Source organism: Oncorhynchus nerka, linkage group LG9b (genome assembly GCF_034236695.1).
Source record: "Oncorhynchus nerka isolate Pitt River linkage group LG9b, Oner_Uvic_2.0, whole genome shotgun sequence".
NCBI classification, from domain to species: domain Eukaryota; kingdom Metazoa; phylum Chordata; class Actinopteri; order Salmoniformes; family Salmonidae; genus Oncorhynchus; species Oncorhynchus nerka.
The window spans coordinates 44335891-44351957 of NC_088424.1; the positions used below are offsets into that span (position 1 = coordinate 44335891).

Consider the following 16067-nt stretch of genomic DNA (forward strand, 5'->3'; position numbering starts at 1 on the left):
TCTCCTCTATTTACGGTTGTCTACTTTCATCACTTGCGGTCATAATTCCCCCTATTTTACTTTGTGGCGTGGATGAGCTCTGAGGCGCTGAGAAGCCAGCAAAAATAAGCAAGACCAAGCAAGAATAAGGCCTTTAACTCGGCGATTTCCCTTCGAAATAAAAGTCCCACAACAGCTTTTTCTTTTGTAACATTTTATTAGGATATTAGGAAATGTTAACAGACTTAGAATTTTGTTTGACTATATAAACATTTTCAAAAGTTAATAGGCTTAGTGGCACACATAATATTATAGCATTGCCGATATTGTGAACAGTATTGGAAGTAATGATTACTAGATAGTTATTATGGTAACACCAGTAATTCAAACAAAACATTCTTTATAATGCCACTGTTAATAATTATTATAATATAGTAGGCCTATAGGCCACTAAGGTCATACATTTAAAAAAGATATATAATAACTATAATTGTACTAAACATTGTATAACATAAATAATAATAAACGTTTAATAATATCCCAGTGTTATTTAGCCCATTCGTATTGAATGATGTTCAGTAAGTTTTTCATATTAGACATATTAGACATATTGCACCATACATAATTGCCTGTACATTGTGTCGCAGTAAAAGGGGGGTCCATTCTACTCAGGAGCACCTTCAGTTTCCAAATCCACAGGTTTTAAACACCCATCATCATTGGTGCTCAATTTGCGGCCCTTAAAGAGTGGCCAATCGGCTTGAATCCAATCATTTTTTTTTCATATTGAACATACCACATTGCACCGTAGACAATTTCCTGTACGTTGTGTCACAGTTAAAAGGGGGATTTATTCTAATCAGGAGCACTTCTAGTTTCCAAATCCACAGTTTACACCCAGAGGACGTCACTGATCATTTTGTGTCCCTTAAAAAGTGACGAATCACATTTAAATGCAGTACTTTTTTCAGTCCGGACATAAATATTGCACCGTACATAATCGATTGTGTGTCCATAAAACCAGGGTCCAGCCTGTCTGGGAAACTGGCCCTCAATGGTACAAATATAGCACTGTCCAGGAAAAACTAGAGATTGTGTCCATAAAACCAGCGTCCAGTCTGCACTTTAGTACTATCACTTTAACACTCTGCTGACTGACTAATTCAGGACTATATCTTAATCACAATGGAATACATTTGATCATTTTAGCTTACTCTTTGTTTGTTTCTAGTATGACATTAAACTCCATTCCATAGCAGACTTGCACTCTTGGATTTCCTTATAATGGAGGTGCCGAATTCCGACCAATGTGATCTGTAGATGACGTGTTAATGTTAAACTGACGGCATACCTGTAAATGATCTACATGATCCTAATGATGATTATTGGATCTTAAAGGGCCTCAAAATGAGCACCGACGATGCTCTGGGTTTGAACTCTGGGTGGATTTGGAAACTAGAAGTGCTCCTGAGTACACACAAAAAAAACATTGTTGACCATTTCGGCTTGAAAAAATAAACAAATAAATCACATATCTAATATAATTATTTTTAATTACTATTTGTATGATAACAATAATAAGATATATAGATAATTCTGGAGAGTTTCAATAATTTTCGTCCTAATTATTCATTCACAAAGTATACATGACAAGACTCTTATTCTGAAGGATTCCGAAAATCCGTGATCCGGAAGTACTAGTTATCCTTGCCTGCTTCACAGCGGTGCATGTAGCTATCTGCTCAGAACTACACGGATCAAATTGTTGCTAGCATATTTACCATTTTCAAAACATTATTAGCATATTACTTAGATACGAAGTTTAAATATTCTGCGGAAGTCAACCGATCTCTGTTTAGTTTTCGCAAACGTTTGAAAATGTTGAGCAGTGTTTCTCTCCGGGCTCAGATCGCTTCCATCATAGAGGTACTTTCTAAAGCTGCGGTTTCAGAAATTAGCAAAGTAGTCGACGATGGCATAGTTGTGTTACGTGTGGAAATGTGTCGACGGGAAAATGAAATCAACGTCCTGAAAAAGAATGTACAACAACTTGACAGCGAGCTTCGAAGAGCTCGAGGGATTCAACCTCGAAAACGCATCCATCATGGTCAAACAGTCGCTGCTGAGAATCTTGGGAGAAAAGGTGGGTCGAAGTAGTGGTACTAACTCACTTTTACTATCAATCAATTATCAATAGTTAACTGTGCAAGGCACATTAGGGTTCTAGTAATATTACATTACCATTTCGCTGGTAAACAATGTAACTAGGCTTATTTAATCAGCCTACACACGTTCTCACGACATTTAGCCCCGGGCTAAAAAATTTGCAGTTTGAAGGCCTCATGTCCTCCAGTCATATCTCAGACTGCCCAATGGGATGGGAGAGGAATAGCAATGACTATCATTATAACCAACTCAGTGGCCTTGTGGTTAGAGTGCAGGCCTACGCCCTGAGATTGGAAGGTTGAGGGTTTGAACAAACGATATATGTACATCCTGGATTGTAAACGCTATTTATTGTCCATTGAGAGGCTTTGAAGCCACCGTTCGGCCATATTGGCTCTCCTCAGTAGGAGCAGTCCTCCATAGCAATGAATGGAATTCTACAGTATTTCAATGAAATGTTTCAAGAACAAAATTACATGCATTTAAGTATTTTTATTGTTGTAGTGGGGATAGTAACGTTTAGTAATTTCAAAAAACGACTTTAAGGAAAACTTTTAATGTATTTAAATCTAATTTAAAACTGTGCAATAAGGTGTCTGTAATAAAATACATGTAGCAAAAAGGAATGTCGACATTAATAAATGCGTTTTCTATCATTTCCAAAATACTTCTTTACAATGGTGGGGGAGAGCCAAGATGGAGGCACGATGGCTTCAACACAGCACCCCCTAATAGTCATCTAGTGTGTATATATAAATCATTGATTTGAACACAGATTGTTTAGCACTCACATTAAGGAGATGGATTGGGAGTCGGGCCCTACAACAGACAAGAATCCTGTCCATGGGTTGTACTCAGTGGTTGATTTGGGAGATAGGGGGTTCCTAGTTTGGGGTTGCGGAAGAACCTAACAGTTTTGGGGGGGGGTGACTGTGAGAAAGTCAGTTCTGGTGACCTTTTTAGAAGGAAATCCTACTCCAACAACACGATGCTGACATCTCAAATATAATTCCCCCTCAAGAAATGAGCCCAATATAACATGTTGGTCAATATCAGGTAGCCTAGTGGTTAGAGCGTTGGATCAAATCCCCGAGCTGACAAGGTAAAAATCTGTCGTTCTGCTCCTGAACAAGGCAGTTATAACCCACTGTTCCTAGGCCATCATTGTAAATAAGAATTTGTTCTTTAACTGACTTGCCTAATTAAATAAAGGTTAAATTAAGTAAATCAGGCAGCTGTGCTAATTAGCAATACGCATTATGATGTAGACCAACTGATTTTAAGTATTTAAAATATATATTTTATTTCACCTTCATGCAGCATATTGGCAAGAAATAAATAGGCGGAAGGTTTCCCATCTGCATTTCCACCACTGGGATCATTTTTTAGCTAGATCAAAGTCTAAAGTCTAAACATAGGCTATCTTGTTGCTAGTTATAGCAACATATTGATGATTCGAATGTCCCAAAAAAGTGTTCCGCTGGCGCACAGCCAACCCAAGGATCATGTACTGTGAATATATTGTAGGCTTCGCTGTTACACCGGACCCGTGTCACATTTAGCCCTATGTATTCAATGCCCGTTGGCGCCTGCTAACAATGCTGCTGCTAAAAATTCAGTTCATAAAATGGTGCATTTGACACCATCTTATTGGGATTTGAGAAATAAGTGTAGCCTAATAGCACCAGAAAGGCTCCGTGATCATCGTCTTTTAACTTCTTGGCGCACCCATCCCATTAGCGGGATCATTTTCGTCAACATCCGCTGAATTGCAGAGCGCCAAATTCAAAGTAAATGATTAAACATATTTCATTTTCATGAAAGCACAAGTGCAATATAGCAAAACCAGCTTAGCTGGTTGTTAATCCACCTGGCGTGTCAGATTTCAAAAAAGCTTTACAGCGTAAGCAAACCAAGCGTTTATGTGAGGACATCTCTCTCAGCAGACAAAACATTACAAACAGCTAGCAGCAAAGTAGATTGGTCACGAAAGTCAGAAAAGCAATCAAATGAATCGCTTACCTTTTATGATCTTCGGATGTTTGCACTCACAAGACTTCCAGTTACACAATAAATGTTCCTTTTGTTCGATAAAGATCATTTTATATAAAAAAAAACTCCATTTGGTTGGCACGTTTTGTTAAGAAATCCACAGGCTCGTGCAGGTCATGACGGGCAGACAAATTCCAAATAGTATCCGTAAAGTTCGTAGAAACATGTCAAATGTTTTTTATAATCAATCCTCAGGTTGTTTTTACAATAAATAATCGATAATATTTCAACCGGACCGTAGCTTTTTCAATAGGAGAGAGCGAGAGAGAAAATGTCTGCTCCAAGCTGTTGCACATGCAATACTCTGGGGACACACAGCCATCCACTGACGCGATGTGATCGTTCTCGCTAATTTTTCAGAATAAAAGGCTGAAACTATGTCTAAAGACTGTTCACACCATGTGGAAGCCATAGGGAAAGGAATCTGGTTGATATCCCTTTAAATGGAGGAAAGGCATGCAATGTAACAGGGAGCTTTCAAAAAAAGAGGCACTTCCTGGTTGGATTTTCCTCAGGTTTTCGCCTGCAATATCAGTTCTGTTATACTCACTGACAATATTTTGACAGTTTTGTAAACTTTAGAGTGTTTTCTATCCTAATCCCACAATTATATTGCATATTCTAGATTCTGGGCCTGAGAAATAGGCAGTTTAATTTGGCTACGTTTTTCAGCCAAACATCAAAATACTTCCCCCTGCAACTGTATTAAGATTGTAGGCTACAACGACTGGGCGTATTTCTCTCCACTCGCAATTTGAAGGAGCCTTAGAGGAACATTATATTGTCTCAGAGACGGTCTGAACAATTGAATAAGTAAACTATTCTACTGTGGGGGGGGGGGTTCTAGGGGTCAATGTGACCCCTAGCTGTACTTGTACATCCCACTATAGGAACAGGACGCTCTTGCCCTATGGGCCGTCCTGGCTCGGACGAGGCTTACTCACTATCATGATAGTAGGATTGTGAAATCAAATAATCTATTCTTACAAACCATTACAACCATTGATCCCAATCGCCCACAGCCTCAAATCAAACTTTATTTGTCACGTGTGCCAAATACAACGGGTGTAGACCTTACCGTGAAATGCTTACTTACAAGCCCTTAACCAACAGTGCAGTTTAAAAAGAGTTAAGAAAATATTTACCAAATAAACTAAAGTGAAGAAAAAAAGAACACGATAAGAATAACAATAATGACGCTGTGTGTGTGTGTATAATCCAAATCCATTTGGATTACTGTTAAAACAAACAATGAAGGATATTGATGACTGAATATTTCCACAGGGCCTGGTAAAAATGGTACCACTTGTGTGAGGAGGACCTCAGTTGAGAAGCTGCAGCCTGAGGGAGACGGCAATGGAAAGGATGAAGGCGTTGGACCTGCGGATGAGACTCTGGTCAAGATTGAGCCGGGAGGGGAGGGTGAACAGGAAGAGCAGACTACAAGGAGAAAAGACGAGGATCGTCTTGATGTTGAACTGTCAACGTACGAGAGAGACAGCCAGCCGTGGATGCCCGGTACACAAGAAGACAATGATATGGAGACAAACTCACTGTGTCTCCCTGATCACTCTCCTGAACCTTCCGGAATGACGGCAGCTTCATGCAGCAGTGTTTCATTTCCAGGGAAACCATATTTGGAGTCAAATGTCAGAGAGGATATGATTTTACAACTCAGACAGCAACAACGTTATAGGCAGTCAGAAGCGCTCAGGAGAACAAGCGACGGCACGGTAAAGTCAAACCCAGACCCTCAAAGTGAATTCGGTTTTGGCCCGAATTACAATACGGCAAGGAGAGCGAGGACCAAGAGATTTTTCCAGGTTAATAAACACTTCATTTGCACACTGTGTGGAAAGAGTTTTGAACGTTACAGCCATCTTGAAAGACATCTGCGAATTCATACGGGTGAGAAACCGTATAGCTGTGACATATGTGGAAGGTGTTTCAACCAGAAGGGTAGCCTCAAAGGACATCTGAAGACTCACAGAGGTAAGAGATTGGAGTCACTTATTAGGTTATAGGTCATAGACAATTCCATTTATGCATTACTTAGGGCCCATAGGGTAGCCTCAAAGGGCATCTGAAGACTCAGAGGTAAGAGACTAGAATCACTAGCTAATGACGGCAGATAGCACACAATTTTACAACATATCATTCCATGTACACTCCAAATGATACCCTTTTTCCTACGTAGTGCACTACTTTTGACCAGACCCCTATAATAGGGTGCTAATGTAGGACATGACCGATGCATCAATATTTTATCAATCAAATGTGATCTTTCCACACAGTATCGATGGACGGACTAGCTAACAACGAAGAGAAGCCTCTCCTGGATGGACGTCAGTCTGAGGAAGAGCGTTGCAACGGAAAGTACGAAGTGTTCCAAACTGCTCCTCAGATGCCCATGAAGTCTGAGCCAGGGGAGGAGAAGGATGCATTCCAGACACTAGATCATAAAGCAGGAGAACAGACTGCAGGGAGAGCAGAACAGCAACTGGATGATGACTTGTCAACGTACGAGAGAGACGGCCGGCCGTGGATGTCCAGTTCACATGCAGACAACGATATGGAGACGAGTAATTCAGAATATTTCATCAGTTCAGGTCAGAACTCCAAGTGTTTCACTGATCACTCTCCTGTACCTCCCAGTTCAGGTCAGAACTCCCAGTGTCTCACTGATCACTCTCCTGTACTTCCTGTCCCAGGAAGGGTGGAGGCGTCATGTAGCAGTGCTTCATCTCCAGGGAAACCATATGTAGATGTCAGCGAGGATATGATTTTACAGCTCAGACAGCAACATTATGGACCTTCAGACACACTCTTGATAGCAAGTGACGGTACAGTACAGCCAAACTCGCAGGTCACGGACGGGGCTTCTCTGAACCATCCTCCCATCTTCTCCAGTTTTCCGGAAAGGAAGTTGAAAACCTTCCAAGGAGTCACCAAGGACAAGAAGTGCTTCATCTGCTCATTCTGTGGGAAGGTTTTTGAGCGTGTTGGTCATCTGGAAAGGCACCAGCGAATTCATACGGGTGAGAAACCGTATAGTTGTGACATATGTGGAAGGTGTTTCAACCAGAAGGGTAGCCTCAAAGGACATCTGAAGACTCACAGAGGTAAGAGACTAGAATCACTTATTAGGTTATAGGTCATAGACAATTCCATGTATGTATTACTTCTGACTAGGGCCCATAGGGTAGCCTCAAAGGGCATCTGAAGACTCAGAGGTAAGAGACTAGAATAATATTTTTTTTTTTTTGAAATACATGAAAAACTAACTCTCTTAAATGCATAAATCAGTGAATTATTCTGTAATTAACAGACAGTATGTCTGTTATATAAATAAGGCTGCATCCTTAATGTAACCTGTTCCCTTCATAGTGTACTGCTATTGACCAGGACCCCAAGGGCTCTAATCATTAGTAGTACACTACATGGAACCCTGTTCCCTTCATAGTGCACTGCTATTGACCAGGACCCCAAGGGCTCTAATCAATAGTAGTACACTACATGGAACCCTGTTCCCTTCATAGTGTACTGCTATTGACCAGGACCCCAAGGGCTCTAATCAATAGTAGTACACTACATACAGAATAGGGTGCCATTTTGGGATGGATACAAAGTGTTTTCCTGTTCTTCATCAGTGGTTTAAGATGCCGTTAAACAATTAATTCACTCAATACTTTTTATTCTCCTGTCAAACAGACGGCGCTGACATGCTAACGGGTCTACCTCCGCTAGATGATAAAAAGCCTGACGTTTATCCTAGACCCTCGGAGAACCCAGGGGAACTGAGGGATCAGCCCTCATCTGCTGAAGCACAGCCTAGCTCCGGGCACAGTGAGGAGGAGGAGGGCAGGGGGCAGGGGTTGGTGGGGGGCGCAGAGAAAGAGAAGCAGTTTGAATCCCAGATACTCAGTCAGTCAGGACCTCAACACCAACAAAGCACAGAGCGACCAGGTTACCAGGACGACCCAGAGTATGTCATGGATGAGAGGGAGAGTCAGCTGTGTAGATCTTTCACAGAGAGGCACAGTGATATGGAGTCTGGATCACTAAATCCAGGTTGCTCCTTCGATGCGACAAAGCAGCAGAACTCCCATCCTGTTTCACCCAGTGTCAAATACCATCACAGTCCTTTTGATGGACTGCACCACCACCACGGGTTCTATACGTCAGCTTCTAGAGAGGTGGAACTTCAACACTTGTCTTTTCAGGATGAGAAAGACAAGTTGGATGTGATTGAGCAAGAGCAGTATGCAGGGGTGGTTCTACATGCAAGGAACAGGGAGGATGGTGATGGAACAGTACTACCTAGGTTTCAGGACCGGGTACCACCGTCACCACTACCTGTAGAGGAGGAAACTGCAATGAGAGCGTACATCACAGAACCAAACTACAGTCAAGAGGGGATTTTATTTGCCCTTGGCATAGACAGTTTTGACAGTACAGAGGGAACCAGTGCCACTACAGACGACACAAGAAATAGATGTTTCATATGCTCCTTTTGTGGAAAGAGTTTTGATCGCCATAGTCATTTTGAAAGACACCTGCACACTCATACTGGTGAGAAGCCCTACAGCTGTGAGATATGTGGTAAGACTTTCACCCAGAAGAGCAGCCTGAAAGCTCATCAGAGACTTCATACAGGTTAATCAAGGGCCAAAGCGTATTTGTTTGCATTTCAAATGGCACCCTATTCCCTATACAGTTGCAAGAAACAGTATGTGAACCCTTTGGAATTACCTGGATTAGGGTCATAAAATGTTACCTGATCTTCATCTAAGTCACAACAATAGACACACAGTCTGCTTAAACTAATAATACACAAATTATTGTATTTTTCTTGTCTATATTGAATACATAATTTAAACATTCACAGTGTAGGTTGGTAAAAGTATGTGAACCCCGAGGCTAATGACTTCTCCAAAAGCTCATTGGAGTCAGGAGTCAGCTAACCTGGAGTCCAATCAACGAGACGAGATTGGAGATGTTGGTTAGAGCTCCTCTGCCATTCTGCTATTCACTAGAAGCTGTCAACCACGCCTCGAACAAACAACATCTCAGAAGACCTAAGATTAAGAATAGTTGACTTGCATAAAGCTGGAAAGGGGTACAAAAGTATCTCTAAAAGCCTTGATGTTCATCAGTCCACGGTAAGACAAATTATCTATAAATGGAGAAAGTTCAGCACTGTTGCTACTAGAGGTCGACCGATTAATCGGAATGGCAGATTAATTAGGGCAGATTTCAAGTTTTCATAACAATCAGTAATCTGCATTTTTTTGACACCGATAATGGCAGATTACATTGTACTCCACGGGGAGACTGCTTGACGGCTGACTACGTGTTATGCGAGTGCAGCAAGGAGCCAAGGTAAGGTGCTAGCTAGCATTAAATTTATCTTATAAAAAACAATCAATCTTAACATAATCCCTAGTTAACTCCACATGGTTGATGATATTACTAGTTTATCTAGCTTGTCCTGCGTTGCATATAATTGATGCGCTGCCTGTTAATTTAACATTGAATCACAGCCTACTGTTCCAAATGGGTGATTTAACAAGCGCATTCGTGAAAAAAGCACTGTCGTTGCACCAATGTGTACCTAACCATAAACATCAATGCCTTTTAAAATCAATACACAAGTATATATTTTTAAACCGGAAATATTTAGTTAATACTGCCTGCTAACATGAATTTCTTTTAACTAGGGAAATTGTGTCACTTCTCTTGCGTTCTGTGCAACAGAGTCGGGGTATATGCAGCAGTTTGGGCCACCTGGCTCGTTGCGAACTGTGTGAAGACCATTTCTTCCTAACAAAGACAGCCAACTTCGCCAAACGGGGATGATCTAACAAAAGCGCATTTGCAAAAATCACAATCGTTGCACAAATGTACCTAACCATAAACATCAATGCCTTTCTTAAAACCAATACACAGAACTATATATTTTTTTATCTGCATATTTAGTTAAAAGAAAATGGCAAATTGTCACTTCTCTTGCGTTTATTGCACTCAGAGTCAAGGTATATGCAACAGTTTGGGCCGCCTGGCTCATTGCGAACTAATTTGCCAGAATTGTACTTAATTATGACATAACATTGAAAGTTGTGCAATGTAACAGCAATATTTACACTTATGGATGCCACCCATTTAGATAAAATACGGAACGGTTCCGTATTTCCCTGAAAGAATAAACGTTTTGTTTTATAAATGATAGTTTCCGGATTTGACCATATTAATGACCTAAGGCTCGTATTTCTGTGTGTTATATTATAATTAAGTCTATGATTTGATAGAGCAGTCTGACTGAGTGATGGTAGGTTGCAGCAGGCTCGTAAGTATTCATTCAAACAGCACTTTCCTGCATTTGCCAGCAGCTCTTCTCTGTGCTTCAAGCATTGAGCTGTTTATGACTTCAAGCCTATCAACTCCTGAGATTAGGCTGGCAATACTAAAGTACCTATTAGGACATCCAATAGTCAAAGGTATATGAAATACAAATGGTATAGAGAGAAATAGTCCTATAATTCCTATAATAACTACAACCTAAAACGTCTTATCTGGGAATATTGAAGACTCATGTTAAAAGGAACCACCAGCTTTCATATGTTCTGAGCAAGGAACTGAAACGTTAGCTTTTTTACATGGCACATATTGCACTTTTACTTCCTTCTCCAAAACTTTGTTTTTGCATTATTTAAACTAAATTGAACATGTTTCATTATTTATTTGATACTTAATTGATTTTATTGATCTATTAAAATAAGTGTTCATTCAGTATAGTTGTAATTGTCATTATTTTATATATATATATAAAAATTGTCAGATTAATCGATATCAGCTTTTTTGGTCCTCCAATAATCTGTATCGGCATTGAAAAATCATAATCGGTCGACCTCTAGTTGCTACTCTCCCTAAGAGAGTGGCTGTCCCTGCAAAGATTACTGCAAGAGCACAGTGCATAATGCTCAATGAGGTTAAGAAGAATCCTAGAGTGTCAGCTGAAGACTCTGGAACATGATAACATCTGAGTCTACGATATGTAAAACGCTAAGCAAGAATGGTGTTCATGGGAGGACACCACGGAAGAAGCCACTGCTGTCCAAAAAAAAACATTTTTGCAAAAGAGAACCTGGATGTTCCACAGCGATACTGGCAACATATTCTGTGGACAGATGAAACTGCATTTGAGTTGTTTGGAAGGAACACAACACTATGTGTGGAGAAAAAAGGCACAGCACACCAACATCAAAACCTCATCCCAACTGTAAAGTATGGTGGAGGGAGCATCATGGTTTGGGGCTGCTTTGCTGCCTCAGGGCCTGGACAACTTAAACTTGCAAAATCATTTTTCTGTTGATCAATACATTATGCAGGAGAATGTTAGGCTATCTGTCTGCCAATTGAAGCTCAACAGAAGTTGGGTGATGCAACAGGACAATGACCCAAAACAACAGAATGGCTTCAACAGAAGAAAATACACCTGGAGTAGCTCAGTCAGTCCTGACCTCAACCCGATTTGAGATGCTGTGGCATGACCTCGTGTGTGGTTCACACCAGACATCCCAAGAATATTGCTGAACTGAAACAGTTTTGTAAAGAGGAATGGTCTAAAATGACTCCTGACCGTTGTGCAGGTCTGATCCGCAACTACATACAATGTTTTGTTGCCAAAGGAGGGTCAACCTGTTATTAAATCCAAGGGTTCACATACTTTTTCCACCTTGCACTGTGAATGTTTACACAGCGTGTTCAATAAAGACATGAAAACATATCATTTTTTGTGTGTTAGTTGAAGCTGACTGTTTGTCCTCTTGTTGTGACTTAGATGAAGATCAGATAACATTTGATGACCAATTTATGCAGAAGTCCAGGTAGTTCCAAAAGGGTTCACATACTTTTTCTTGCCACTGTAGTACACTACCACTGTAGTACACTACCACTGTAGTACACTACCACTGTAGTACACTATCTTTGACCAGAGACCAAAGTAGTGTACTATGTAAGAAATGGATTATAATTTGGGATGCACCCTAAATGAAAGTTGTTTCGTCCTCATCAAAACCGGTTAATGAGTATGGGACATTTGGCTGCTATTGGTAACAGTTTAGAAGTCCAACTAAATTGTGATAAGATGTCATATTTGTTTCCAATACATTTTGTGTGTTTAAAAAAAAAAAAAATCCTTTATTGAACAAAGTCAAGTCAGTTAAGAACAAAGTCTTATTTACAATGACAGCCTACCCCGGCCAAACCTGGACGACGCTGGGCCAATGGGAGTCCTATGGGACTCCCAATCACGGCCGGATGTGATGCAGCCTGGATTCGAACCAGGGACTGTAGTGACACCTCTTGCACTGAGATGCAGGGCCTTAGACTGCTGCACCACTCGGGAGCCCAAAGGATGTTAAAGATATTCAAATGCTGGGGCTATGGAAAAATGAACATTTTTAGTAGTTCTTAGTTTATAAAGTTGTCATCAGGTATCTCTCCAATAATGTATATAGAAGGGAGGGGGGGGAAAAAGGTGTTTTTAAGGAAAAACTATTTAATTATTCAACGTTTTACTTTTCTTCCTGCATCAAACGTATGGATCAATGATCCAATTTAACATGTGGGCTACATATCTATTTGTTTTGTATGAAGACGTTGATGGTAGGGTTGTTTATTACTCAATGGGTATGTTTACATGCACAGTAATAATTCAATATTAAACTGATTATGTAAGTAAGCATATTATGCAATAGTCATGTAAGCAGAGTAAGGCGTTTTATCTTAATCGGCGTAAGGTCAAAATTGAAGGCATACGCCGATTAAAACACCTGGTTTTCTGAGTAATCTTTCTAATTATTAGAACGCCTTAAAAGGATCGGACCCTTTTATTTTCATTTTTTTTTGCCTAAAATGACATACCCAAATCTAACTCCCTTTATTTAGCTCAGTACCTGAAGCAAGGATATGCAAATTCCTAATAACAAGTTTGTGGAAATGTGAAATGAATGAAGGAGAATATAACACATTAGATCTGGTAAAAGATAATACAAAGAAAAACTTTTCTATTTTTATTTTTTGTTCCATCTTTGAAATGCAAGAGAGAGGCCATTATATCACTTAGCAGTGTAGGAGAAATTTAGATTTTGGCCACTAGATGGGAGCAGTGTATGTGCAAAGTTTTAAACTGATCCAATGAACCATTGCATTACTGTTCACAATGTTGTATCAAGTCTGCCCAACTGTGCCGAATTGGTCAATTGATACATTTTCAAGTGCATAACTATAGACAACATACAAAAATGTTATGGTAATACGAAATTTAAGTTTACACACTCCCAGGAATGTCATAAATGAAGGATAATTAGCTTCCCTACAGAAACACTAACCTTCACACATCTAGATGGTGGGGAACCCAGTTCCTACATTTGAATATAAAAACGGATTTTATCAAACAGAACTATACTACATTTGATCTCTGGGACCCTCAGGGTGACATATCAGAGCAAGATTACTGAATGTAAGTACATTATTTACCTTCAGAGGTGAATGTATCAAACCAGTTGCCGTGATTAATAGTTTTGTTGTTGTGCACTCTCCTCAAACAATAGCATGATATTTTTCACTGTAATAGCTACTGTAAATTGGACGGTGCAGTTAGATTAACAAGAATTTAAGCTTTCTGACCATATAAGACATGTCTATGTCCTGGGAAATCTTCTTGTTACTTATGTCATGCTAATCATATTAGCGCACGTTAGCTCAACCGGACATGCATCAGTCATTTCAAAGCTCACTACATTGAATTACACAATTTCCAAGCCCATTTCATAGAGAATGTTACAAAACTGTACTTCATTTAGTAACTTACTTTGAAGAGATGAGGATTGGGTCTAAATAGGGTTTTGGTGTTTGGTACTCTTAATTCAGTATACTCCTCTTTAACTGCCATTTCCTGAAAGTCAGACTTACCACATGCCAACTCCTTTTCAGCAGCATCAGCATTCACCACTTTGTTTGGTTATCCTTAGATCTATTATCCAGACTTGCCCAGAGGGAATTGTTGATATGCTGTACATGTTTTATTCTAGGTAACATTTTATTTGTAAAAATGTAAATATCTTTATTTTACTGATAGAAAGATGAAGAAAAAAAATATTTATCCACAATCTGCTCTGGACAAGTCTGGTGCTGGACTGTCTTAAAATTAAATTAAAATATTTAGGCTGACTTCAATTCAGTGTCCAGAAAAATTTATTTATGTTGTATGTGCATATTTAATTATGTATAGCCTCATTTGCATATTAGTAAAAAAAAACATTTGGCTACATTCAACTAGTAAAAGTTGTTTTAAGTGTAAAAAAATACATCTCTGTTAGGGTGTGGTTCCTGGACTTAATCAGCATTCTACCTGTGTATTTGATCTGCACATGTGCTTGCGCCAGCCGAGCGAGCCTCACTCTTTAGTGCGAGTGAAGTGAGTTCAGAACAACGGGTCTTAGAAGTAGTTTTCACAAACTTTTATATGTCTGAACTCTAATCAAATATGCCTCACAAAAATAACATGGTCACTGTGGTAGAATGTTTATTTTAGTTGGCAATTTTCTGCATTTATCAGTGCCATCGGGTAGCCTGATTTGAAGATGTCCATGTAAACAAGATTATTAGGGAAATGGCTCTTCTTGCAAAGCATGTAAACGTTTTAATCAAATTATTATATTAATCAGACGATTCACAATCGCATTATTGTGTGCATGTAACCGTACTCGTTGAGTAGTTCAAATGCTAGATTTCCTATGTTCAAAAACGCACTCTTAAATTTGCTTTGTTGTTTCGTATCTGCTGGTGTATTCTTTAATAAATGTAAAATTCTGAATGCAAATCTTGTGGGTTCACTGTTTTTTACTTGTTGACAGTAATAAAAAAAACACATATGAGATTCCTATTTCTGCCCATGCAAATTTGGTGCTCACTTCTCTAGTATTTACAGTAACAAAGAATTGGACAATTAGCTTGGAGCCAAACCTTGGACTGTAGCCCCAATAAGGATTAGCCACAATAGTGGTGTTTGCGGTTTGCCTTCAAAATAAAAGTTCCCCATTGAAACTGATGCAAATTGATACAAATAGTGGAATAATGTCACATTTTGGACTAGATGCTAAACAAGGTTGGAACGTTGTTATATACAGTGGGGCAAAAAAGTATTTAGTCAGCCACCAATTGTGCAAGTTCTCCCACTTAAAAAGATGAGAGGCCTGTAATTTTCATCATAGGTACACTTCAACTATGACAGACAAAATGAGAGAGAAAAATCCAGAAAATCACATTGTAGGATTTTTAATTAATTTATTTGCAAATTATGGTGGAAAATAAGAATTTGGTCAATAACAAAAGTTTATCTCAATACTTTATTATATACCCTTTGTTGGCAATGACAAAGGTCTTCACAAGGTTTTCATACACTGTTGCTGGTATTTTGGCCCATTCCTCCATGCAGATCGCGCTGAGTAACAGGAATGAGCGCTGAGTAACAGGAATGAGAGCTGAGTAACAAGAATGAGAGCTGAGTAACAGGAATGAGAGCTGAGTAACAGGAATGAGAGCTGAGTAACAGGAATGAGCGCTGAGTAACAGGAATGAGCGCTGAGTAACAGGAATGAGAACTTGTGTGTGATAATAACTGGATGTCACAGAACTTCCTTCAATTAAACAATAGATAAAACAGAGGTCATTCTATTTGGCACAAAATATCTTAGTCTAAATGGCAACATAAAAGCAGTAACCATTGTTTGTGCGTGTATGTGGCTCCTGCCTCTGCACAGTATGGGTTCTCCATCTTCCTCTACAAAAGGCAAGAAAGACAAATA

At 39.5% G+C, this 16067-nt stretch overlaps 1 protein-coding gene across 1 annotated transcript; it reads left to right on the top strand.

Moving 5' to 3' along the window:
* The first annotated feature begins 1674 nt into the window (after window positions 1–1674).
* LOC115114009 (ras-responsive element-binding protein 1-like) lies at window positions 1675–15082 on the top strand. The gene is made up of 4 exons (XM_029641943.2): window positions 1675–2122; window positions 5482–6189; window positions 6492–7319; window positions 7909–15082. The coding sequence occupies exons 1-4, from the start codon at window positions 1858–1860 to the stop codon at window positions 8856–8858; spliced, it is 2751 nt and encodes a 916-aa protein (XP_029497803.1). The 5' UTR covers window positions 1675–1857; the 3' UTR covers window positions 8859–15082.
* Window positions 15083–16067: the final 985 nt, after the last annotated feature.

Excerpts from the sequence above, each read along its gene's own strand:
- LOC115114009 (XM_029641943.2), top strand. The coding sequence starts at position 1,858 with ATGTTGAGCAGTGTTTCTCTCCGGGCTCAGATCGCTTCCATCATAGAG. Across the intron at positions 6,190-6,491 it reads ACATCTGAAGACTCACAGAG|TATCGATGGACGGACTAGCT; the intron begins GTAAGAGATTGG and ends CTTTCCACACAG. Across the intron at positions 7,320-7,908 it reads ACATCTGAAGACTCACAGAG|ACGGCGCTGACATGCTAACG; the intron begins GTAAGAGACTAG and ends CCTGTCAAACAG.